The 23,004-nt window shown below is 49.2% G+C and overlaps 7 protein-coding genes across 7 annotated transcripts, besides 4 other annotated features; 6 read left to right on the forward strand and 1 right to left on the reverse strand.

Moving 5' to 3' along the window:
• Window positions 1-1,697: 1,697 nt before the first annotated feature.
• Window positions 1,698-2,613, forward strand: NFIA_030860 (glycoside hydrolase family 76 protein; the record flags this gene model as incomplete). The annotated part of the gene is made up of 2 exons (XM_001262549.1): window positions 1,698-2,033; window positions 2,098-2,613. 2 exons carry the CDS (start codon window positions 1,698-1,700, stop codon window positions 2,611-2,613), a joined length of 852 nt encoding a protein of 283 aa, XP_001262550.1.
• Window positions 2,614-4,175: 1,562 nt separating this feature from the next.
• NFIA_030870 (glycoside hydrolase family 18 protein) lies at window positions 4,176-5,036 on the forward strand (the record flags this gene model as incomplete). The annotated part of the gene is made up of 2 exons (XM_001262550.1): window positions 4,176-4,217; window positions 4,503-5,036. The coding sequence occupies 2 exons, from the start codon at window positions 4,176-4,178 to the stop codon at window positions 5,034-5,036; spliced, it is 576 nt and encodes a 191-aa protein (XP_001262551.1).
• A 220-nt stretch (window positions 5,037-5,256) lies between these two features.
• On the forward strand, window positions 5,257-5,727 carry NFIA_030880 (uncharacterized protein; the record flags this gene model as incomplete). Its single annotated transcript, XM_001262551.1, has 1 exon — window positions 5,257-5,727. The coding sequence occupies one exon, from the start codon at window positions 5,257-5,259 to the stop codon at window positions 5,725-5,727; it is 471 nt and encodes a 156-aa protein (XP_001262552.1).
• Window positions 5,728-6,488: 761 nt separating this feature from the next.
• Window positions 6,489-8,064, forward strand: NFIA_030890 (uncharacterized protein; the record flags this gene model as incomplete). Its single annotated transcript, XM_001262552.1, has 5 exons — window positions 6,489-6,619; window positions 6,664-6,874; window positions 6,924-7,235; window positions 7,292-7,781; window positions 7,835-8,064. The coding sequence occupies 5 exons, from the start codon at window positions 6,489-6,491 to the stop codon at window positions 8,062-8,064; spliced, it is 1,374 nt and encodes a 457-aa protein (XP_001262553.1).
• A 3,893-nt stretch (window positions 8,065-11,957) lies between these two features.
• On the reverse strand, window positions 11,958-12,420 carry NFIA_030900 (uncharacterized protein; the record flags this gene model as incomplete). The annotated part of the gene is made up of 3 exons (XM_001262553.1): window positions 11,958-11,966; window positions 12,025-12,124; window positions 12,197-12,420. The coding sequence occupies 3 exons, from the start codon at window positions 12,418-12,420 to the stop codon at window positions 11,958-11,960; spliced, it is 333 nt and encodes a 110-aa protein (XP_001262554.1).
• Window positions 12,421-14,376: 1,956 nt separating this feature from the next.
• Window positions 14,377-16,917, forward strand: NFIA_030910 (uncharacterized protein; the record flags this gene model as incomplete). The annotated part of the gene is made up of 4 exons (XM_001262554.1): window positions 14,377-14,623; window positions 14,703-14,727; window positions 14,840-14,861; window positions 14,923-16,917. The coding sequence occupies 4 exons, from the start codon at window positions 14,377-14,379 to the stop codon at window positions 16,915-16,917; spliced, it is 2,289 nt and encodes a 762-aa protein (XP_001262555.1).
• A 26-nt stretch (window positions 16,918-16,943) lies between these two features.
• Window positions 16,944-18,828, forward strand: NFIA_030920 (patatin-like phospholipase family protein; the record flags this gene model as incomplete). The annotated part of the gene is made up of 4 exons (XM_001262555.1): window positions 16,944-17,118; window positions 17,230-17,625; window positions 17,676-17,730; window positions 17,880-18,828. The coding sequence occupies 4 exons, from the start codon at window positions 16,944-16,946 to the stop codon at window positions 18,826-18,828; spliced, it is 1,575 nt and encodes a 524-aa protein (XP_001262556.1).
• Window positions 18,829-19,573: 745 nt separating this feature from the next.
• Window positions 19,574-19,598: a microsatellite.
• A 565-nt stretch (window positions 19,599-20,163) lies between these two features.
• Window positions 20,164-20,361: a mobile genetic element.
• Window positions 20,362-20,486: 125 nt separating this feature from the next.
• Window positions 20,487-20,837: a mobile genetic element.
• A 1,627-nt stretch (window positions 20,838-22,464) lies between these two features.
• Window positions 22,465-22,494: a microsatellite.
• Window positions 22,495-23,004: the final 510 nt, after the last annotated feature.

A 23,004-nucleotide genomic window follows, 5' to 3' on the forward strand; every position in this document is an offset into this window, starting at 1 on the left:
GTTACGGCTTTTCCAACCAGGGACAGCTCACTAATAAAAGCAGTAGTCAATTAGAAGGACCTTATTGTGCGACTGCTAATCAAGGATGGTGCGAACGTGAATTTGGGCCGTAAGGGGCGAAAACAGTATGCTTTCTCGCGAAGAAGTGCCTGGGGCGCTTCCAGGGGAGAGAATAATTTCATGCCCTAAGGAATTCAGAAGCCGATAGGGACGCAACATCGGAAATTTTTCGAAGAGTATTCTGCAAATCGATTCGCGAGTATTAAAGGAGTGGCTTGAGGAAGAGACATGGGATCTTCTCGTACGTATCAGCATTGTCTTGCCATTCCCGTTCTCTATAAAGTAGGAACCTGGCCGCGGTTCAGCAGGTATCCGGCCAAGGGGAGGATGAAACCTGTGGAACTCGGATTACTCCGACTCTCATATCGACTGTCGTCGAAGTTGATATCTGCTTCGTACTTCATCGATAACGCCAGGCTTCGTTCAATGCATGCAGCTTTCCCATGTCTCTCACGGATTGACTATCTTTTCTCCATCTTTGCTCTATTCCGCCCGTCATTAATAGCTGGAAGTTGGCCCAATGGCGCCAATGAAGGTCCGGATATAATCATCCTCGATGTTGTCCTGTGGCGCTTATTTGTTCGACAGTGGATCAGCCTTGCCTCGGAACATTCCCTATCTAGGCATCCTCCAGTCGCAGGAGACTCACGACCAAGATCGAGGAGGTCACAGTCGCTGATTACCAAACAGCAGGACGGGATGTTCCACCAGCAACCCCAGTGAAAGCTGACGATATACCCTTCGACTTTACAGCATCTCGGGGAGAGTCAGAGCCATAAAGGCCGGACTGACATAGCAAAAAGCGAAAAGAAAAGAGATCAAAAACAAACAACAGCCGGGATTCACTAGTGGTCAGCCACCCACCTATAACCGGCCGGCGTGTGGCTTGAACGCAGTCAAAAGGTTGGTGGGTGCTGCAGTTGCGCAACCCTGGGTGAGCTTAGGTGAGTGCAGAATAAACAAGGTGAGCAATCACCCATTGAAATCACAATTAACCCCACAATACTCTTGAGGTTTATCTATTATTGGGGGCTAATTCCATTTTGAAACACCAGCGCCCTTGGCGAAGTACACAACCATGTTTTTATCACTCCAGGCAGCATTATCCTTCCATCACCATCCGGGTCCGATAACTTGCTGTATGATTTAGTGAGAAAACGTGGATTAACAGGGCCCCCAGCCTCACAATCGCCACCTATCGGGACCAGCGGCAAATCGCACCGTTACGCTGATAGACGGCGATTTGGAAGTCAACGATTAGTCCATGTTTAGCGTTAATACTGATGGTCTGCTTGGTCTGTCTGGTCTGTCTGATAGTGCCGAAGCCCGAACCTCGCTATAGTCGGCCCCTGCCGTTGGAGTTAGCACTCGGTTTCCTTTTGTGGTAAACGCACCGATTAATCGACTTTTTCGCCTTGGGGTGTGACTGTTAAGCGAGGTGTCTGATATCTAGGTGAATCTAGGAGGCTGATAGAGCTGATCATCGCGTTGGTCTCATATTTATCTATATTAACCTCTCCCAGGGTAATGATGATCAGATATTCTGGGGTCTTGCCTCCATCACCGCTTCAGAGACTGGGTTCCCAGAGATCCCAGACAAACCCACCTGGACCTCCCTGGCGCGGGCTGTCTTCAACATGCAGGTTGCCCGATGGGATACCACGGATTGCGACGGCGGCATGCGATGGCAGATCCCACTCTATCTGCCGGGTTACACAATGAAGAACGCCATATCTAATGGCGGTCTTTTTGAACTGTCGGCCCGGCTCGCACGCTTCACTATGAATAACACCTATGCGCAATGGGCTGAGAAGATCTGGGACTGGTCGGCCAGCACGCCGCTCTTACAGACTAATCACTGGTACATTGCTGACTCAACCTCCATTGAAGCCAAGTGCAAGGATGCCGGAAATACTCAATGGTCATATAATTATGGCACCTATTTGTCAGAAGCCTCATTCATGTATAACTATGTAAGTGGTCCTGTGTCTCGTGACTTACCTAACCAGCTCGCTGATTACATGTGGTGATAAAAAGACCAACGGGAATGAACAGTGGCTGGAGAGAGTCAACGGGCTGTTGAACTCCCTTCTTGGGACCTTCTGCCCCGATGACAAGGGTGGTAACATCCTGTCTGAGGTTGCCTGTGAGCCCATTATGACCTGTGATTGCAATCAGATAGGCTTTAAAGGATACACGGCCATGTGGCTGGCGCATACTGCTATTCTCGTTCCCTCAACCGCAACCCGGATCTACCCAGTCCTGCAGGGGTCTGCCCTCGCCATCTCTAAGCAATGCTCTAAGCAGCCTGATAATACCTGCGGCATTCGTTGGTGGCAGTCCACATGGGATGGCTTCACTCCCGGACTGGAGTCGCAAATGGCGGCCCTGGGCGGTATCACAGCCAATCTGATGTACTTCAAATCAACCGCACCGAAGACCATTGACACAAACCCGGACGGCAAGGAGCATCAGATTATTGCGACCCATGAGGAGGAGACGATCTTGGATACGCTCCTCCCCATTGACGCAGGCGATCGTGCGGGGGCGTGAATTCTCACTGTGATCATCCTGCTTACCGCCGGGCGGTCGGTTTGGTGGTTAGTCAAGACGTGACAAGATGTGAACTTGCTCATCTGCTCTAGAAACATTAATTTGGTGGATACTGTTATGCTGATTGGTTGGATCTATTGATTGATTGATTATTCCTTACTCCGTTGCGGCGCCGGGCTGGGCCATGCCGGAGGCTCCTAATGAGCAGCGACTATCTAACTGACGACCGTCTTTGCAGACTGGCGCCGTCAGTATACAAATATCTATATATCTCAGGCCCCTAGGCTAGGCCATACTCCCCGTAGATCCATGTCGACCGGGGCCGAAATCAGTGAGTGCTACCTTGCAGTCCTTGCTTCCCCCGTAAATGCCCTTCCGCCTGCCTAGGTGCCCGTACAAGCCAAGTCCACTAGATAGCCGCTGACCCATTCGGATGTCGCAGGTTCCCAGGCCTGCGAGGGTTTCTGGGGCGCCCCCACCGGACAGGGCCGCTTGATAGCATGCCGGGGCTGCAGGTGGCAACACCGCGCCAGTGGGAGTAACTAGTAGTATGTAATAGTGTGTGATTGCGGTTTGTCAGCTATTATCGGTTGGGCAGTCAGTAGCTACACGCTGCTGGGGCGCTCGACTTAAGCCATGCTAGCTGGGTAGCCTCTGCCAGATATATCAGCTGGCTGGTGCTCAACACGAGCCACGCGGTCCACTAAACATACTACTTCTCTGTTAAGACCTCTGTCAGGTTTCGGGGGTTTCCTTCTGCGCTGGGCTACACTATCTACTGAAGGTCGTTTGTGTCAGGTGCAGCTGAATAGCAATAGTGGATCGTCTCTGGGGCCCGGCCACACAGGCAGACGGGGTCCGTCGGCCCAGTTACTGGTTGGGAGGTAGTGATTCAGCCCCATCTTCCCGGTACGCATCTGGGCCGGAACACTGCGTTCCACGGGGGTGAGGTTGTCCTAGATAGTGATCGGATGCTTGCTGATCTCGGGGAGGAGGTCCCGGAGGTGTCAGCCATGCGGAGACTGGCGCCAGGCCTCCACCCATTGTTCTTTAGTGTGCTACTTGATCCAGGCATCTGGTCCTAGAGCCTGCTCGTAGCCTGCAAGTGCTTGGCGGTGCAAGGCTTCGGCCTCTTCATACTTTCCCTGTCGTTCAAGCACCGAACCAAGCTTGCTGGCACTGATGAGAGTGTCAGGAAGCTCTGGACCTAAGATTTCTCTCTGCATTCTAGTACTCGCCGATGCATGGCTTTGGCCTCTTCATACTTGCCTGTCGTGCAAGCACTGAACTAATATAGCCGACACTAGTGAGAGTGTGTGGATACTGAGGACTGATAACTGTCTCCGCGATCTCCATAACATGAGTAAAGAAAATGTGAGCCTCATTATATCTTCCACCACTCTGCAGACATCCTCCTATTCTTGAACGAAATCCATAATGCTCATGGCAATAAATTTGCAATTCTTTATTGTTTATTTAATAGAGCGCATGTGGTAGGTAGTCTCTCCATATTTTTCGATTGCGATGGTCATCATTATTAAGGAAGACATTATCTAACCGGCATGCGGCTCTTTCAGTCTTTCTGCCTAAATATTACGAGTCTTGTTAGTTCTCATCCAATTTCGAGTTGCAAGATACACAAGTCGATGAGACTGAATAGCCGCCCATCACTGACCTGTGCAGTAATAATGAATACACATTCAGAAGACCTATTGCCTTAGCTTGCTTTTTGGCTGACGCTACGAGTGGAAGAATCAACTACAGAATATCTCATGGCTTTACACAAGCCATGAATGATAAATAGTCACCTGCTAATTCATCAAGTTACCAGATCTGTGTGAGTAAGAGATCCACCAGGTCGTCACCACATCCTTGATTTCCTCACTTAGCATTTTAATTGTGCTTCTCTCTTCTTGCGCGTGGTTGGCTACTACGAGTTCTGGAGCTCCCGGCGAGGTTGCAATACGGTCTGGCCGGAGCAAATCAAGTTGGGCGTCTACAGTCACATCAACTTTGCGTTCGCGACCATCCACCCGAAGACCTACGAGGTACTGCCGGCGAATGAGTGGGACGTGCCGCTGTATAAACATCCTGCAGACCTGAAGCAATATGATCCGAACCTCAAGGTCATGATTGTACTGGGAGGCTGGACCTTCAACGACCCTGGTCCCGCAGCGACTCTCTTTTTCGATCTGGCAGCGTCCGAGGAGAAACAAAAGAAGTTCGTCAAATCCGTCTCGTTCATGTCGACCTGTGACTTTGACGGTGTGAATCTAGACTGGGAGTATCCTGAGGCTTCAGATTGGAGTGGAAGACCGGCCGACTATGATAACTTCCCCAGGTTCACGGTGAACTTGAAAAGTAGCCTGGACAAAACGCCTGGACGAAGCAAGCTGTCAATCACTCTGCCTGCATTGTATTAGTATCTCCAGCAGTTTGATATCAAGGCACTCGCAAAGCACGTCAGCTTCTTCAATATGATGACTTATGATCTGCATAGGACCTGGGATCGGGAAAACAAATAGACCGGCGAATACTTGAATGCCCACACTAACTTGACTGAGATGAAGACGGTGTTCAATCTGCTGTGGCGGAATGACATTGATGCGGACATGGTAACTATGGGCTTAGCGTTCTACGGGCATGCCTACTCTGTTGCCAGCCCGGGCTGCATGGAGCCTGGGTGTCTTTTATCTGTCTGGTGGGAAAAAGGGTGAGTGCAGTGATGAAATTAGAGTTTTGCTTAATAGTGAAATCATGGATATCATGTCCAGCAAACAGCTGTCTGCGAAACTGTACAAGGATGCAGCTGTCAAAGTGGTACACTGGGATGACCAGTGGGTGTCCTACGATGAGGTGATAGAGACATTTCAGATGAAGACCGACTTTGCCCGAGAGCAGTATCTTAGCAGCGTCATGGTTTGGCCCAGTAGCTATGATACTCAGACCGGCACCTTCGCAGGCGCGCTGGCTGCAGTATCAACTTGGCGCATTTTGGCGCAACGGCAGGTACAAGACAATGACTATGTCGTCAACATAACCAACAATAATACCTGCAAGTGGAGTAACTACGGCGAGCCCTGTCCGGCAGGCTGGCAGATGATCAAGCAGTAGGATAAATGGCGCAGGAGCTCCAATGACTATATGCTCAACTCTATGGGCCCCCATCCGCACACCTGCACAATGCAGAAGTATCATGGCGGAGGATGATAAGCCCTCTGCAAAGGTTTCGATGCGTTTTGGCCTCAGTGACAAACCAGTAGGGTTCTAGAAACTTTGTTTTGCCCTCAGAGGATAAGAAGTCAACGGGATGAAGTGATTCTGCCATAGAAAATGAGAAGTCAGAAGCCTAGATTGGTTTTCTCTCCCAAAGGGCCACCCGACCCGTCAAAATCTTGGCCCTAACCCAGTCCCTGCCTCCGACCTTGTTTGAACTTTGATTAGATGATCCTTCCGAAAAGGAAGACTCGGCTCAAGCTGATTTACCGTTATATACCTGAAGGAAGACACAGCAGTGTTATCATAAACGGCCCTAATCTAGCCGCATCAATTAGATTACTGACGACATGAACATACATACATGGGGCCAAGCGCTATCAGATCTAAAAGATCAGAAAGCAAAAAACATACAACAGCATGTATATGTCGGTGCTCACCCATCCCAGCGTCTGTTCCCTCGCCGCTTTGCCGCACACGTTCCGGCGGCCTTCAGGTGAACATTCAGGTACCTGAATATTTTGCACTCGACTACCAAGAAGCTACATTTTGACAAAAGCGCACAGTAGTGCCCATGTGAGGGAGAGAACTTGTTTTAAACCACGATGAGTCCGTCTTACTCCTACACCTTCATCCCTAACTCAAACTGATCGGACACTATGCCACAGAAGCCAGTAGCAACTTTTACGTGCGTGATCAACCTTGACAAACACGATGATAAAGAGATCAAACGAGCCGTTCTTCCACGAACGGCCGAAAGGTATGAGCGGAGTGTGAAGATTTTTGACCGGTAAGTCTTTCAAATCTACGGAGGCTCGCGTCTCATCCTCTCAGATTCCTTGAGCTGCACCCCGCTGCCTGCTCTCCCCCAGATATCAAAACCTACAAAGGGTTTTTGGAATTTTACGCAAGGAACACAACAGGTCGAATAGAGGAAAAGCCTACGACAGAGACCGTGGAGAATTTCCGCCGGGACTTCGAAACAGCTCTTGCTCGGCTGAGGGGCTTCCGTGTCCCAAAGAACATGTCTAATACCTTGAAGGAGGTTTGGATTTTCGAACCCGATATAGTCTGTATACTAATCTACCTCAAAGTACATCATATCGGATTTGAAGACCAAACTTAGTCTTCCAGATGTTGAGATGTCCAGAGATGGACTCTCTCCAAATGATTTGACGATCCTTCTAACACAGCTCTGGTGTCGGGACTTTAAGGAATACCGCGGCCAGTTTCCTGACCGGAGTAGACTACAGCTTACCGCATCAATACTACTCTATTGCTTTTCGTCCGCCCGAACTGGAGAGGTGCATGAGTCAACAGCTCGCCGATCTCTTGCCCGGCAGAAGGACGGCGGTGACAACAATGACGCGAATCTCCAAGCCAGTGCCATGGCTGCATGCTACAAGGTCTGTATCCAGCTATCTGTATTTGGCAGAAGGCTTTTGAGGCTGACCGCGCACAGCATTTTATCCTCACCATTGAACTGGTTGATGGCATTCCGATGTTGGTGTTGACCTATGCTCGGGAGTTCGTGAAGGGGTACTGGAGAAAGAAAAAATGGGAACCTCCAGTGCATGCTTTCTATGAGGTGTACAAAGAGGAAGTCCCGCTCTTTTTCAACTTGATTTTCTTCATGCTTCCGTTGTTTTCTGCTGACTGTGCTTTTCGCCATTACAAATCATATACTGAGATCCTTGATGAAGTGGACTCCATCAAGGTCAGCGACTTAGAGTCGCAGTCCAACCACGTTATCTCCAGGATCCATTTTCGAAAAGATCTCTTGGATACTCCGGTATTTAGGCCGTTCAGCGAGCTGGATTGTGAAACCTCCACGGGTAGGGCAAGAGGTGCCGACGCATTTGGAAAAGAGTTTGCTGCACTTGAGTATCGGAGCGGGTATGAACTGAATGTTACTGCCTGTGCGTGTCGTCGATGGGCACTGATGGAAACTGGTAGGAAAATATGCTAATCCAGTGTTGCCGTCTGAGCCACTCACGTTATATAGATAAGAAATACTCCCAGACGGCTCGAATGAAGCATGCTTCTCACACTGAAGCATGCACTTTTGGCCGATTGTATGCTCGTCCTGTGTGCGAAGTGGATGGACCCGCAACCTACTTGAATATTGCTTCCCGCCATGAGCATATTCAAAATCGACGCAGCATGGGCATACACCGCAACCCAAATCTGTGGCAATCTCTACCTGCAAAGGCGGAATTTGAATTCCAGGAATGAGAGGATGTTGTGACACTTGACACAGAAATTGCGTTCCTCAACGCCCAACTTGCGAAAGCCGACGCCCAGGAAACTGCGCACCAGATTCACCTGTAACGGCGCCGAGTCCAAAATCAAAAGGATAAGCTGTATCTGGAGGAACTTAAGTGACAACGCGAGGTCCAACAGGGTACTCAAACAGGAAGTGTCTATGAACAAACTCTCTTCCACTACTGCCGGCGAGCTATGCCAGAGTGGGACCTCCTCGCTCAAATTTTGCCAACTAGGACAACTATACGAAGCTCAGCTGGGCGGGAGGCTATGAAGGCTCTGGAAACAATCTGCAGCCAGTACCATCCGGTTACCTATTGCTCAGGCTTACGACCCGGCAACGACGGCAAGTGCATGTGTGGTAAATCAGTCGATAGGTAAGTGTTTCCCTGCTAATATACAGTACTGTTACTGACCTGGTAGGTTTCACGCTCATCGTCAATGGCTACATCTATATCGGTGCTATCACAAGAGACTCAGTCAAATGAGCGTAGACGATTTTGCGGAGTTTTGCTTTGAGTGCGACATGTGGTTTAACAATCACAACGAATGGCGCCAGCACTGCGAAGATCACCTCAGCAAGCCTACTGAATTGCTTCGCTGCGATCCGATAATATTCCGGAATTGCCCAGTGAAGCCTGGTTACTGCTCTTTCTGTCTGGGTAACACAAGCCTAGGCCCGACCCGACAGATGGAGCAATATCTGGATATGAGCAAGTGGTACGGTCATGTTCAATCTCACCTCAGCCACTAGAACTTATCGGGCGAGTTTCACTGCCGGCACCCCGCATGTACACAGGGATACGGGTCGTTGACTGACTTGGCATGCCATCTTGAAGATGTCCACTGCTACAAGCCTCCTCGTGGAAAGAAGCGATTATTGGAACCATGACTAGGACAGAGAACGAAGTTGTGCCTGCGGATTCGTACAATGTATTCCTCATCCGTGTGTTACGTAACTATTAGATGATCTTATAATTTTCTCTATATCTTTGTGTCAGCCTTCCGGCAGCGACCCAAGTACTCACCGAAATTGGAAGTACCAAGGATATGTTGCTTGTTCGGCTCGTCACTGTGATCACTGATTCCGCAGAGTGCCAGCAACATATACCCAAATCCAGAAGAGGTGTGTACAGTACCAAGACTACAGTTCTAGCAATACTGAAAGCCTCCCAGCACCTCCGCTTGACTGGTCGAAACAGTGAGCGCTGAGCGACTTTGTAGCGGATTAGCGCCTTCAGTGCAGCAGCTGGTTTCAACTTACGCATTTCTATCCGTGACTAGCCCACCCACACCGCTTCCCGCTTGTGGTTTAAGTATTTGTGGATATATTTTGTAGTGACCGCGTCACTGACGTTGTTCACCGTCTTGGTATGGGTTCGGTGGCATCGAGGAGTGCAGAAGAAGGTCGCTACGACAACTCAGACACTCAAGACCCAGAAACAACTCTGCCTCTCTAAAAGAAAAGGTCATAGTCATTCAGTTTTCTGGTTGAGCCTGTACTTTCCTCGAAATGGAATATAGCCCACTTATCAAGGTTAAATGAGGCTATCCATAAAGAGCTTGATTATCTCTGGTGTGGGGCGGCGTGAACGTCCACGCCTCATATAAGGGGCTTTGATGTTCACGACTAAGTCCGTATTGGCGATATGCTTGGCGACGAGATACTCTTCGGGAAGAGTAAGGTCACTGAGGGCAGTAGGATAGTGCTGATGAACTGTAACATTCACTTGGTTTTGGGAGGAGAATTTAGGAATGAGTCGCTGAAAGATTGCAGAATAACATGAGGAGCACACAGTCCAGAAACCGTCTTGCCGGCCATAATTATCGAGATGATCTCTCCAAGCTTCAAGGAGGTGGTCGTCTTCTACTAACTGTCGTATGTTGCTTTGAGGGACTAGGCGGCCGCATACGCAACAAGTCGCCTCTTGCGCCGCAGCTGCAATCCTGTTTTCATAATGAGAAATAGATGAATGTACATATGATGGAGAAACCTCTGGTGGGAATGTAGCAGAAGCCTTAGCTCTGGATACAAACTCCTGATGTAGAAAGCCAAGTGCCTGCTGGAGCAGAGAAAGATGGCTCTTGTTCGCTGAAGTTTTCTGTCTGATCGGGTTTGATGAAGGGGGATTAGGGGCATCCTTTCTTTTGCGAGTAGCTGGCGGGGGACGGCTGACTGGGTGAAAGGTATTTATGAATGGGTTGAAAGCCTTAGAAAACTGGGCAAAATCTGTTGCTGGCTGCACAGTGGTTGAGGGTCTAGGCCTACAGAGAAGCAGCGGGTCACCCCTGGACGAGGAGAAAAAGGGTTGCCACACGCCCAATAAATCAACATGTTAGGACTTCTGGCAGGACGCAAAGATGATGGTTGTTGAAGTGGTGATGTCTGACGACAAAGCTCGCAGCGAGTATAAGCGCGATTTGCGAGAATAGAACGACCACAGTCCAAGCATCCTCGGGCCTCAAGAGGAATTGGCGAGGAAGCTATTCGACAAGAATCGCAGCGCACAAGCTGGCCGTTGGCGCGAAGCGGGAAGCCATAGTCTAAGCATACACGCGTCTCGGAAGGAGGTTGGGGATACGCTATTTCAGGGGCAGGGTAGCCATGACTGTAAGAGTCCTCTATTCACTGGACACAGTGCTGACAAACCGAGTGATAATATTGCGTGGTGAGACGCGAAAAGGAGACGAAGGAGGAGAAGAAGAGGTTGAACGCACAGAGAGAAACGAAAGTAAGCCATTTTAGAAAGCGAGTACTCGTGGGTTGAAGCAGTCAGACGACGTTGAGCAAAATCTGATATGTCAGAAAACTACAGCAATCTAGCAGGAATTTGCCCTCACAGTCGAAGTTTCCATGCATGGTCTATCTCAACGGCACGTTCTTATACGTGATTGCATGAATCTGGTTGAAAGGCAATTGTATATGGGGTCGTTGCAATAAGAAGGTGGAGCTCTCGTGGACTAGCCCCCAATGAAGAATGAGAGTTTTGCATGAAAACTGTAGCAACTAAGTGCCAAGGTATACTAGAGATAAAAGCAGATGGGGCACTGACGAAGGAGAAACACGCGTGGAAATAGCCTTTCTACATAGAAATCCCTCTCTGTTGTGGGTATGCCTGTCGCAGGCAGGTTTAGTTCTTCCCTTCCTCTTACTACGTTCAGTTCAGGGCACTATACAGTACTATACAGTCAGTTAAATATAATGGTTTTTATTTACAAAAAGTTCCGTACAGCTTACTAACGCACTTCATGGAAAAGGTTCAAAGATTTACCAGGCGGGCAAAAGTAGCATATATTTCACTATCCTCCCGGGCCCTCCTTTGATAAAGATACTCGAAAATAAAGAACAACTGGAAGTAGGATATGATCACCTAAACTAGATACAAGAATGTATCAGTTAGAGGTAGTAATATAATTGCCAGCACTAGCTACAAAAATGTATAAAACAAACCTTGCCACTAATACACCCAAGTGCTAACATATTATTAAAAACTGGAAGGAGACTTCCCCCTCCCGTTCTCCTCCTCATCTCTCAAAAGTCTTCGCGCGGCTTTAAATCTTGACAGGAAATTACAGAACATTGTGAGAGTAGTTGTGTCATGGAGCTCCTAGATCATTCCAAATATCCTATTTAAGCCCCCCCTCTAACCATTGTGTCAACTTCATAGCAAATAGGCACGTATTATTTACATCTCCAACTCGTGCATCAACCTTAAAAGTCCACATACCACTCCTCAAAAACATTGTAGGAATCTGGAAATCTAGTAAAATATCACTGCGGCCGCTACTAGGCATGTAGTCAACCTGAACTCCACAGGTATTACGAATAGTGAGGTGGGCTAGATCATTAAAGGGCGTAGTCTTTAATGGCCCTGTAGTGGAGTCTTCATTATCATGACTACCATCTGGGTAGACAGTAGAGGCGCTCACTTTGAGGGTCGCATTAATGAGGCCCTCATCAGGAAGTGCCAGCTCCTTCTTTTTAGATTCAGGTAGATAACCGCGTAGGTAGACGAAGAAGACACGGTCGCTTCATCAGGATGTTAACATCAAATGTTATAATTAAGATTAAGCTGTACTTTAAGGAGAGGGGAGATCTCACGCGATAATAGGTGTTGGGGCAATCTCTAGGAACTGGATTCTGAATATCTGGTCATCCTTAGGCACGGTGTCATAGATGGCATTGTTGTGGCCGCGGACTTTGTTGTCTTGTTGAGCCATAATATCCACGCCGACGAGTAATTCTTGCTGTGTGGGGTTGGTCTTGGCAAGAGCAGCGAGTGCAGCGGTGCAAAGAGAAAAGATTTGTGGGAGAATTGATTTCATCGCGTGGCAGCGGTTGCGGATTACATTTTTGAGACAGCTCAGGGTGAGTGAACAATAAGGGACGAGAGGAGTGTTGGCTTTATGTCACTTGACTGCCTACTAGGCTAGTACTATTAGAGTCTAGAAACTGCCTCTCCATAGCCGCCCTAAACTAGCGCCCAACCACAACGCTGGGAATCCGGATTGTCCGAACCATTTGGCTCATATTGTTCACAATCTCCCCAGCCTGGAAGCCGCGCGCCTGCTGAAAAAGATATCGGAGGCCATGGCTCCTCACTCGCCGCTATGATTGCCTTGTATGGCGGTCGAGCTTCTCTCTCGACCGAATGGCATCAAATGGCTGGCTTGGCTGGGCTTCGAGTGACATTCGAAGCTTATCCACCGTTTAGAGTGGGCTTGAAATGAGGATGGTGGAGAGTTCTGTTTAGATTGAATATTACTTGCCAATCGCGGCAAATAGAAAAATAATTGAAGTACTGTCTCCATGATCCTTGTCTCTCTCAGTCTATTGTGTTGGATACCTTCCTGAGTGCAATCTTTGGTCCAATGATTGTCATAGTGCGGTTCTCAGATATAGCCGACACCGGAAGATATTATAACTGGTGGACATTTTTATAAATCGCAGGGAAGGATTTTGTGGGTACCTTATGGTCTGGGCTTAATTCAATCTAATTATGGAACATGATTGGACGGCTTCTACGATTCTTATGCAACTAGAGCCGGTCCACTACTGGGATTTGCATGAGGCCTGATATTGTCCTTTGGGCTCCATGTCCATAGGCCGTCTTGGTCGACAACGACTGGAAAGTGATTACCTTGTGGTGACATAATGGGAATGATCCGAAGAATGGCTGCAGACGAGAGGTGTCCTGTATCCATCGATTCGATTCTCGAGATTCATACTAGCTGTTCCGTTGATCGTCTGTCCGTCTCTCCGGACGGAGTATTCCGAATCACTGTACTAGGAAGCCCGCGGGACACTTAGTGGCTCATCATCCCTGTAGTTTAATTCCACTACTAGTCCCTTGGCGCTCTCTAAAGCGCTGTACACCTTAACGGGAGCGAGGCAAATCGATCCCAGTCATGCGTGTTGGGAAGTTTTTTGAGCCACAGGATTTCAGGGTTTCGGATCGCTCGTAGGGGAGGATGTAGAGTGCATTCGGTTCTGATTTTCCCAGAGTAGCTCTGTGGGTTGGGATGGCTGTCAACCAGCAGCGCCTCCGCATTAAGGTCCCCTTCAGGGTCTTCCTCCGTTGGACGTGACATTGCATGTAACTGCTAACTATACACTAAGAGCGCAAACGGTCCCTGGCAGAGATTTCACCTGGTCCGGCAAAATGGCGCATAGGAGATGTGAATTAACCCATTCCAAACTATTGTAGCACTAGGGGCGGCGATAGCAGTTTATATCGACCTATTCCTGCACTATTAAGGGGACGTCACCACGCTAACATCTTCCAAGGATGATGGATCTCGGTCCGGAAGGGTCTAAACTGGTTGGTATTAATTAGTCTATTTCTCTAGAGTGGATCCATAGGATCACTACCAACCGACAGCGCCTGGTTTACGTCCTTCAAATTAGAAGGTGGAAATGGGACACAGTGCTAACTTTCTCCTTCTCGCAACTGTAATGGATATCCTCAATGTCAGGGACAAAATAGCTTACGCACTAGGGCTACTTGAACTGTTACATTCATCCTCAGTTAGTCTAGCCCATATACTCATCGTGCAATCCGATATTGGGGGCCTTCGAGGATGTCAAGATGGGCCTGGGCTTCGCTTTGGCATTTCTATGGCACGCTGAGGTCTAGGGGTATAGTATATGGAATTTCCACTATTGGCCGCTTGTTCTTTGGGTCAAGCAATTTTACTATATATACTCGTACTGTTGGCCTGCACTCTTCCCAGAATCTATAGGCATCTGATCTTTTTCCATCTCGCATCAGTCAGAGCACCATGCGCCTTAGGTACTACCTCCACCTTTGGGGACTGTTCGCCGTCCCCGGTGTATTAGCCCAAGCCATTGACTACTCGGCTGCCGCCCAGTCGATATCTGCTGAATTGGCCGATCCCTCGTTCTTGCCCTATACAAGGCCCACCCAAAAGATTTCGGAGTTCATCGCCGTCGGTGATTCGTACACCGCAGGTACTGGCTGCAATGGCATAAATGAACAAATGGGCGGGGACGCCATTCGTGGGAAACGTGCGTATCCCAGGCAAATGGCCCAGGACACAGACAATTAGGCCTTTATCAACAACGACGACACTCTACCGCGTTTTAGCTTCCACGCTTATACTGGCGACAAGGTAGAAGAACCGGTTGCCTATCAGCTGAAGCAGGGAAACTATCTAGAGGGCGACGATCGCCCACGCAACCAGCCCTTTGGAAAACCGCAAATTGCTGTGATGACTATTGGAGGCAACGACGCGATGCTATCTACGTGAGCATCCCCCCTCCCTATGATTCACTGTGCACCATATTTTGCTTACTGACCGCTGGAGAATAGTATATTGAACGATTGCATATACAAAGCCTACAAGGCGGACAACTGCCAGAGTACCCTTGATAAACTTCAAGACGAACTTGACAGCGGGAGGTTTAAGGACAAAGTCAACTTGGCCCTGTACCAAGTAGCACACGCAGGACGGCAGGCCGGCGGCGCCAAGCCTCGCGAAAGCTTCCAGGTGTTTGTCCTCGAGTATGTTACCTTCTTCGGCATGGGTCCCGAATGTAACAATTATACTTGGTCAGTTTGGCCAGGTTGGTGGAGCGAGCAGCCCAAACTCACCCTGGAGCTCCGCCAGAAGCTTAATGACAAGGTTCGCCAGGTCAACGCGGCCATCAAAGCGGCAGCTGAAGATCTCAAGGGAATGGGCGTCATATATGTGGAAGGAATCCAAGACGCCTACAACGGCCACCGCTACTGTGAACCGGGGGCCTCCCAGGACATGACGGAATACAGTGTGTGGTTCTGGGCGCCGAACAACCACATCGACACCCCCTCTGAAGGCCCTGGCGACCCCAATAACGCTGCGTCAACGAACCGTGTCGACCTTGCGCAGGGCCTGCTTGATTTCATTTTCCCCGGTCAGGGCAAGGTAGTTCCCACAGCAAAGCCTGCCAACGGCACGCCGCCGTGGGAATGGGAGGGCGCTGAGAAGTACCCAGACTGGCAGTCGCTGCTGGATGCCATTCACGCTGCTGCCGGTGACGACGCCAACGCCCAGAGTCTGGTGCCGTTACATTACATGCGCTCGTTCCACCCCAAGGCAACGGCGTATGCTACACACGCCGAGGAGCTATTTGCCGCCATCGCGAATAACAGAGGAGTGGCTGGAACGGGTGGTGATGGAGGCCAGCAGATCGCCATTGCGTCATACATCAACCCCCTCGGAGACCCGGCCTCGTGGAAACGGCTCCTCGCATACGACTCTGGCAAGGTCAGCGTCTTGGTCGCGAACGTTCTAAACGGTCCGGATTATGTGATCGAGAAGAACTGGAAATCGGTCATCGATCAGGCTGCCAGTCAAGGCAAAAAGATCCTTGGTTACGTTCGGACTGGCTACCTGGGGGTAAGTCAGCAACGATTCACAACTCGACTAGGCTCGCACGACCTCGCAGACTGGGCTTCGCAAATTGAACAAGATGTCGACAAGTGGTTTGAGCTATACGGCACCAGTCTCGGCGGCATCTTTTTCGATGGAGGCTGGCCAGAATGCGGTCCCAACAATATCTACGCAGACTTATACGCATATATCAACAGTTATACGAAGCGGAAACACCCCGGCGCATATACAGTACTCAATCCTGGCTCGCCAATAGCTCAATGCTTTGAAAACACTATGGATACGCTGTTGACATTCGAGAGCAGCTATGAGACTTATACAAACTCTTTTGTACCGAATGATTGGACGCCAAAAGATCCCCGAAAGATATGGCATATCATCTACAAAGTACCACAGGATAAGATTGCGAATGTTGCTGCTTTGGCCTGGAGCCGCCATGCAGGGTTACTGGAAATTACCAATGATGACCAACCTAACCCTTACGATAATTTACCCAACGAGGCTTATATGCAAGCAGTCATCGGCGCCGTATCAGGTGGCAAGCCTCGCATTCATGACCCCGCTAAAGTTACTGGCTCCTACGTTGCTGGTCTTCCAAGCGACACGGTCGTCTCCTCTGCGGACTATAGCTCCGTCACCCTTACCTGGTCATCAGTCGGGAATGCTCTTGGCTACGCGGTGTATAAGAACGGTGCACAGGTACTGGAACTGCCAGCCTCATTGACCCGAGCTACGATTGGCATGATCGACCCCGGATCCTCTGGTATCCCCTTCGAGGTACGGGCGATCTTAGCTTCAAGCAGTGGAGGTAGCTCCCGGTTGATCTCGGCGAGCACAGGCACGCATTGGCTTGCGGTCACACAATCTGCGATCATTGTGCCCAAATATTTGGGGAGCCCACTTTGTCCGTGGACTACCGGTTTACCATAAAAAGCTGTATTTATTGCCTCTACAAGATGCCGCTGGTGATCGACATCCTTTCGCCAACAATGAATCCCACAATCCTTGCCATTGACGGCGGCGGTGTACGTGGTGTCATCCCACTCGAATTTTTGGTCTTGATTCAGGAGCATCTCGGTCCTTCCTGCCCGCTTCAGGACCTGGTAGACCTTGCTGTGGGGACGAGCTCGGGTAAGTGAAATTACCGACTTTCCTCTCTCTTGCATTCTGCGCGCCGCGGGTTTTCCTGATCCCTTTATTAGCGCCGCTCAAGGGGTCTGGGCACTTGCTGACCGCTCCTAGGCGGATTAAGTACTCTTGGTCTGTTCAAGATGAAATGGAACGCTCGCAAATGCTCAGATATGTTCGATAGGGTAGCGCGACGTATTTTCCATGAAAGACGTGAGTCGGCCATCTCTCGTTTTTTCCGAACGGTATTTAAGGCAGAGCTTCCCTTGGCCATTCTCCCCAGATGGGTGCTATGGCTCCTCCATGACGGATGCTACGACAGCGGTACTTTTGATCTGGCATTGAAGGATGTTTTCGGCGACGATCATAGGATCTTCGGTGCATTCGACAGGCAATCGACCGCAATCTCCGGTACGAGATTCGGTGTTGTGGCAACCAGCATCGCTAAGGATACACACTCATGTGTCTTTGGTAACTTCAACTCCGACCACGGATCTACTGATAACTGCGGTTTGTGCAACCAGGCGTCTGCAGGGAAGACGTTGCTAACCTCATCTTAGAGTTCAAGATTGTACGGCCGCTCAATCCACACCACGAGCCTCTCGTATGGGAAGCGTGAGTCCGGAGGATTCTTATGTTCCTCTCAGCGTTGTAACTGACGATTGAGTAACCAGAGCAAGAGCCACGGCAGCAGCCCCTTTGTGAGAACGCCCTTGCTATGCATTGGCTGTAGATCACAGGATATCTACTGACTTCAGCAACAGCTTTTTCCCCACAGCGGATATTAGAGACATCGGTTCGTTCCAGGATGGCGGGCTTCGAGACAACTTTGCTGCTGGCATCGCTCGCAGGCTCGTACGCCAGGTTTGGCCCTCGAGAAAACATCCAGCAAGGCTGTTATCTATTGGGACCGGCGCGATACCGCAACCGTCCGCAGAGACTCCGCATTTCCGCCATGTTTTCAGGGATAGTTTCGTCCGCCGCGGTTTCGACGCCTGGATGGCATCAATGGATACGGATCCAAAATGGATGGAGATGTTCAACCAACTGGACGAAGCTGACAAACCTGATTATTTTCGGTTCAACGTCCATTTACGTGAAATCCCAAATGCTATTGACAGCGTTGAGGCCATGGATGATTACCGCAATCTCGTCATACTTCAGGCTGGAAGCACCGCTCTTGCGCGCGACGCAGCCATTGCGTTCCTGATCTCTCGCCTATATTTTGTGGTGGAGGCTATCCCCGAGACAGGGAATTTACCGCTTTCTTGCCGGGGAACTGTCCGGTGTAAAGGGGTCGCGCGACAGATAATCACGGCGATAGAACGCCTTCATCCACAGCGTCTGGACTTTATAACTGACTCCGAATCACTCGGATCCTTTCAAGCCTTGGAAGATGTCTGTAGAGGCTGCGGTCGTTATCGCAAAGCCGTGTCATTTTTTATCAACCACCTAGACGAAACCGTGAACATTTATTTGCGATCAAATTCCCAAAAGAGGTGGAGGATCAACGGATTTCCAGACACTGTACGGTCATTCATTTTGGCGCAGAAGATCGACTCTCCATTTGGTCAGCATCACCACGGTCGCGCTGGAATTGCGGCCTGTAGTGAGTGCACCGCTCATGTTGGTCCATTTCAGGGAAAGCGCAGAAAGCGAGCTTCAGATGTCTCACAACAGGATGGGGGCGGGAAGCGATCGCGGGTCGCGTGATCAGACAGCACGGTTCACAAGGTACTTTGGAGTGGCTCGTTGTGGGTCAAGCTACTTACCCTAGCTTTGTCCGATCCATAGCGATGCATCACTAATTGTTCTTCCCATAACTAGTCGGGGAGGTTGACTTACCCCCCTTTTGGATTCAATTTAAAAAGAGTTACCATCTCGTGGAGAGATCTGTTTTCCTTCTAGCCAGCTCCTTTTTTTTTTTTTTTTTCTTCAAATCCTCAATTTTTCCCTGCGCCTGAGCTTTGCTTCCTTGTATTCTGCGTGCATTGCCTAACATGGGTGGTTCCGACCCTGGCAAATCGGAACGCGACAAGATCTCAAAGAGAAAGAAGACTGCAATCCATAAAGCATTCGAGTTAGCAGATCTTTGCCATGCTAAGGTCTTCCTCCTTATCGAACACCCTCGAGGTACCACAATTTTCAATTCCGTAGAGGATCATTCTTGGCCACCACCAACCCTAGCTCCGGCAAGTAACTTCTTAAGCTACCACTATGGTACACGCACTAATTTTACTAGGACCACAAGGAGCAGCATATCTTAATGCTATTTTCAATCAGTTTATCCTATATTTACTCTGTATATTGTGTGTTTATCCCTTGAAAGCAACGAGACTATATACTTGGGGGTCGAGGACTTGGGCGAAAATCAGATTGAAACGACTCTTCATGTGGGTCAAGGTGAGCTTCCAGGTCAGGTTCCAGGCCAGGTTCCTCAGGTTCTAATTCAGGTTCTGTCAGGGTCCGTCAGGGTCCGTCAGGTTCGAACCTGACGGACCCTGACTGTAGGGGGCCTCACTGACCAATTGTCACACACGCAGGTAGATAGCCCAGTCTTAGCAGTCTATATTATAATAGACGTATCAACACCTTCATTCAGCTCGCGTTGGCAGCCGATTCTCGTAGTTTTTCCTATTTCCCTCAGTTCTACCTCACTTGACCTCTAGTAAGTCTCTTCCAGTCCTTCTCTATCATCCTAACTCTATTATTTACCATGTCACAGAGTCAAATCTCTCAGTTCTCCGATAATTATGCCTCATCTATCTATGAGGATACCCCTCTAGATAGTTTTCCCTTCCTTCCATCCGATGGTCCACAGCCATTCTTCCCTGATGCTTCATCCAGCCAGCAGACGCCTGCTTCTACACCTGACGGTGAATTCGCCCGGCCTCCAGTACCGCCCTCCATCCTAACACCCTTGAACGCGTTGGCGCAGAGAAAAAGAAGAACTATCTTCTCTGGACAGAGATGGTGAATGATGAATTCGTTGCGTGGTGGTTGAAGACCAAGTTTGGAAGTCGGTTGAAACGGAATATCTTTGAGAATAAGCGCTAGGCAGAGTGTTGGAAGCATTTTCACCAGGTCGCCTCTATCCAAGATGGGTCTCCGAAGGTTATGTGTAAAACATGCGGCCAAATCCTCAATCATCCAGCGAACGGCCATCGTGGAACATCCTCTACGAACAAACACTTGCAAGGGGTTAACTGTCGGAGGGTAGCGCCTCGGTCGCAAGATATCAGAAGGCTCATACAAGAAGGGGTATATTGAGATATTCATCCCTACAGATTCATTTTATCCCTACTAAGTTCTAGTTATCTTAGGCACATCTGGCCTCTCAAAAACCTACCTTTACTCCACAAGCTTGGATGGAGAGGGTAATTGCATTTATTACTGCCTTACGATTGCCATTTCAACTCGTTGAGCACCCTCAGTTTAGTGCCCTCATTGAGATGGCCCGGCTTGCGCCATCCTTACCCAAAATCCCTTCCGCATATATGGTCCGACGTCACCTTCGAGAGATAGTTGAAGAACAACTGCAGAATCTTCTTTCCAAGCTTCCTACAGGCGCTAAGCTCTCTATTGCATTAGATTGCTGGACCTCGCCCTTTCGCCAGGCTTTTATGGCTGTCAGAGGCTACTTTATCGATGAGGATTGGAACTATCGTGAGATCTTGCTTGGCTTTAAACCACTTCATGGCACACATACAGGAGTCAATCTGTTCTGGTGTTGAACGACTATTCAACTCGGCTCGTGACATATGTCACTACCGTCGAGGCTCCCTGAAGCCAAACACAATGAAGGATCTCATGACGTCTATGTGTACATCAAGATTTGACATTGAATCAGAGCAGCTAACCTTCGTCAATGAATATCTCACAGCCCAGGAGATTCAAGCAGCAAGAGAAGAACAAGATGCTCGTAATGCGGTAGATGAATTCGATCTAATCAGTGACAACGAAGAAGATGCCCCAGCAGCTATATCTCCACCGATACAGCGGCCCAGTGAGCGTGTGCTTGGTAAAAGACCAAGGACTGAAGCCACAGAGGACCAAGGGCCACTGATTGAACTGGATAATGAAGATTATCAGGACGAAGTCCCTCTGCCTGACAACAACGACCTGCATGGCGAAAGTAGTACTCAGAGGCGAACATCAGGGCGGGTTCCAAAGCGTTCGAAGCGAGATGAAGATCAATTTGTGTATCACAAGCCATAAAAATAGTAGAATTTAAAATGTGAAAGCTCCCATCCGATTCTATACTAAAATCATTTTAATCTGACGGTTCTGACCTTTTCGCCTATACTGTAAACCAAATACTCAAAAATACAGACGAAAACTGCACAAAATATGCATATTACGAGATTTCCTATGTTTGCACTGTTTGTGGAACCTGAGGTTCGAGTCGAACCTGTCAGGTTCGACTCTAAGAATGCTGGAGTCGGATCGCGACTCCAAGACCTTAGAACCTGAACCTGAGTCTTGGCGGTTCCGAGTCGAATCGAACCTGACGAGTCGCGACTCCTTACGAGGTCTACACACTACATCATGGCATGGAGAGACGTCGACTTTCGTAGACGAAAGAAACCTCATCCTGCCTACGCTTCAGGGTGACAATGGCCGACATAATGCATGCTTGACTCTTAAGCATCTCGCAGACAGGGTACTGCCCCCAGTGCCTCAATTTCAGCAAGACCTTCGAACAGATGCTTACCGCAGCATCATTCAGGTCCTGATAGAAACGAGAAGAACATACGACGAAACTTTTAAAAGACGTGACGTAAATTGACTGTTATTGCTAACGTGCTACCAGAAGCGAAGATGTGTTAGCAAGGGCCTGGCCATTAAGTCTTTGTAACGTGGCTCAGGATGTACAATGCACTACCAGGCAAGCAAGCTGAGACAGAAGGCCCTTCATAGATGGCAAGTTGGATAGGTATATGGTACATACTGCATCCTACATATTATTATCGCCCCTACAGAGATCCATGAGTCCATTTCAAAGTCAACCGAGATATTCTTTGACCTGGGCAGGTGTACTGAGGTATTGTACATGTGCCTGAAGCTGCGTGAGTCAAGCAGGATCATAGAAACACAGGCATAACCATAGTTCATTAAAGGGTCGCAATGACTTTTTCGCCCTCCTTAGTCTCGCCTCAGCCCTAGGCTCTCTCTCAGCGCCCTCGCACATAAATGTTCGCAAAACAGTAGTATATTCGTCCAGTATGCTGACCCTGGGCGACTGAGGACGGCGAACAGATATTCTCAAATGGTTCGACTTTTGCGTAGGTGGGGTTGGCTTTGCTAGGTAGAGGACACACAATCGCTAGAGATTCCGATGTGCTGTATAGTAGGCGCTGGAAAAGTAGGCGCTAGAAAAATAGCCTGCACAGAAATTTGGCTATACTAGGCGTCAATGATAGGGGCTTTGACCAATATCATCAGAGCTCCACGTATGAAGGCTACGAGTAAGAGGCAGGGGTCTGGACAACAAGTCAGATTTTCAGCTCCAGTCAAGTCATTCTTAGCCTTGATCTTCCAAGTCAATACGAGGACCCTTGTGCCCCATCGGCACGCGACCCTGGTGAAGCTTGAGACACGGTTTTTTGATCCGGGTTCTCTCTTTGATCTTTCGAAAATCCGATACCTGGTCTATTATTCGCAATCGTACATGCATCGCATTGTGTAATGGTCCTAGTAACTAACACAGACTGATTCAGACTAAGTATTGGACTGGAGCCGTTAAGTTTCGGCAAGCAGGTCGGTATTCTGTAGAATGAGGGCGCAACCATGAGGGACAAGGCTACTGACAGGGCTTGATACCAAGCGTTCCCACCTATGCGCAACCAGTGAATCCCTATGGTCGGCCCATCCCCATTGGGATCCCCA

Source organism: Aspergillus fischeri, genomic scaffold (assembly GCF_000149645.3).
Source record: "Aspergillus fischeri NRRL 181 1099437636261 genomic scaffold, whole genome shotgun sequence".
Taxonomy (NCBI): domain Eukaryota; kingdom Fungi; phylum Ascomycota; class Eurotiomycetes; order Eurotiales; family Aspergillaceae; genus Aspergillus; species Aspergillus fischeri.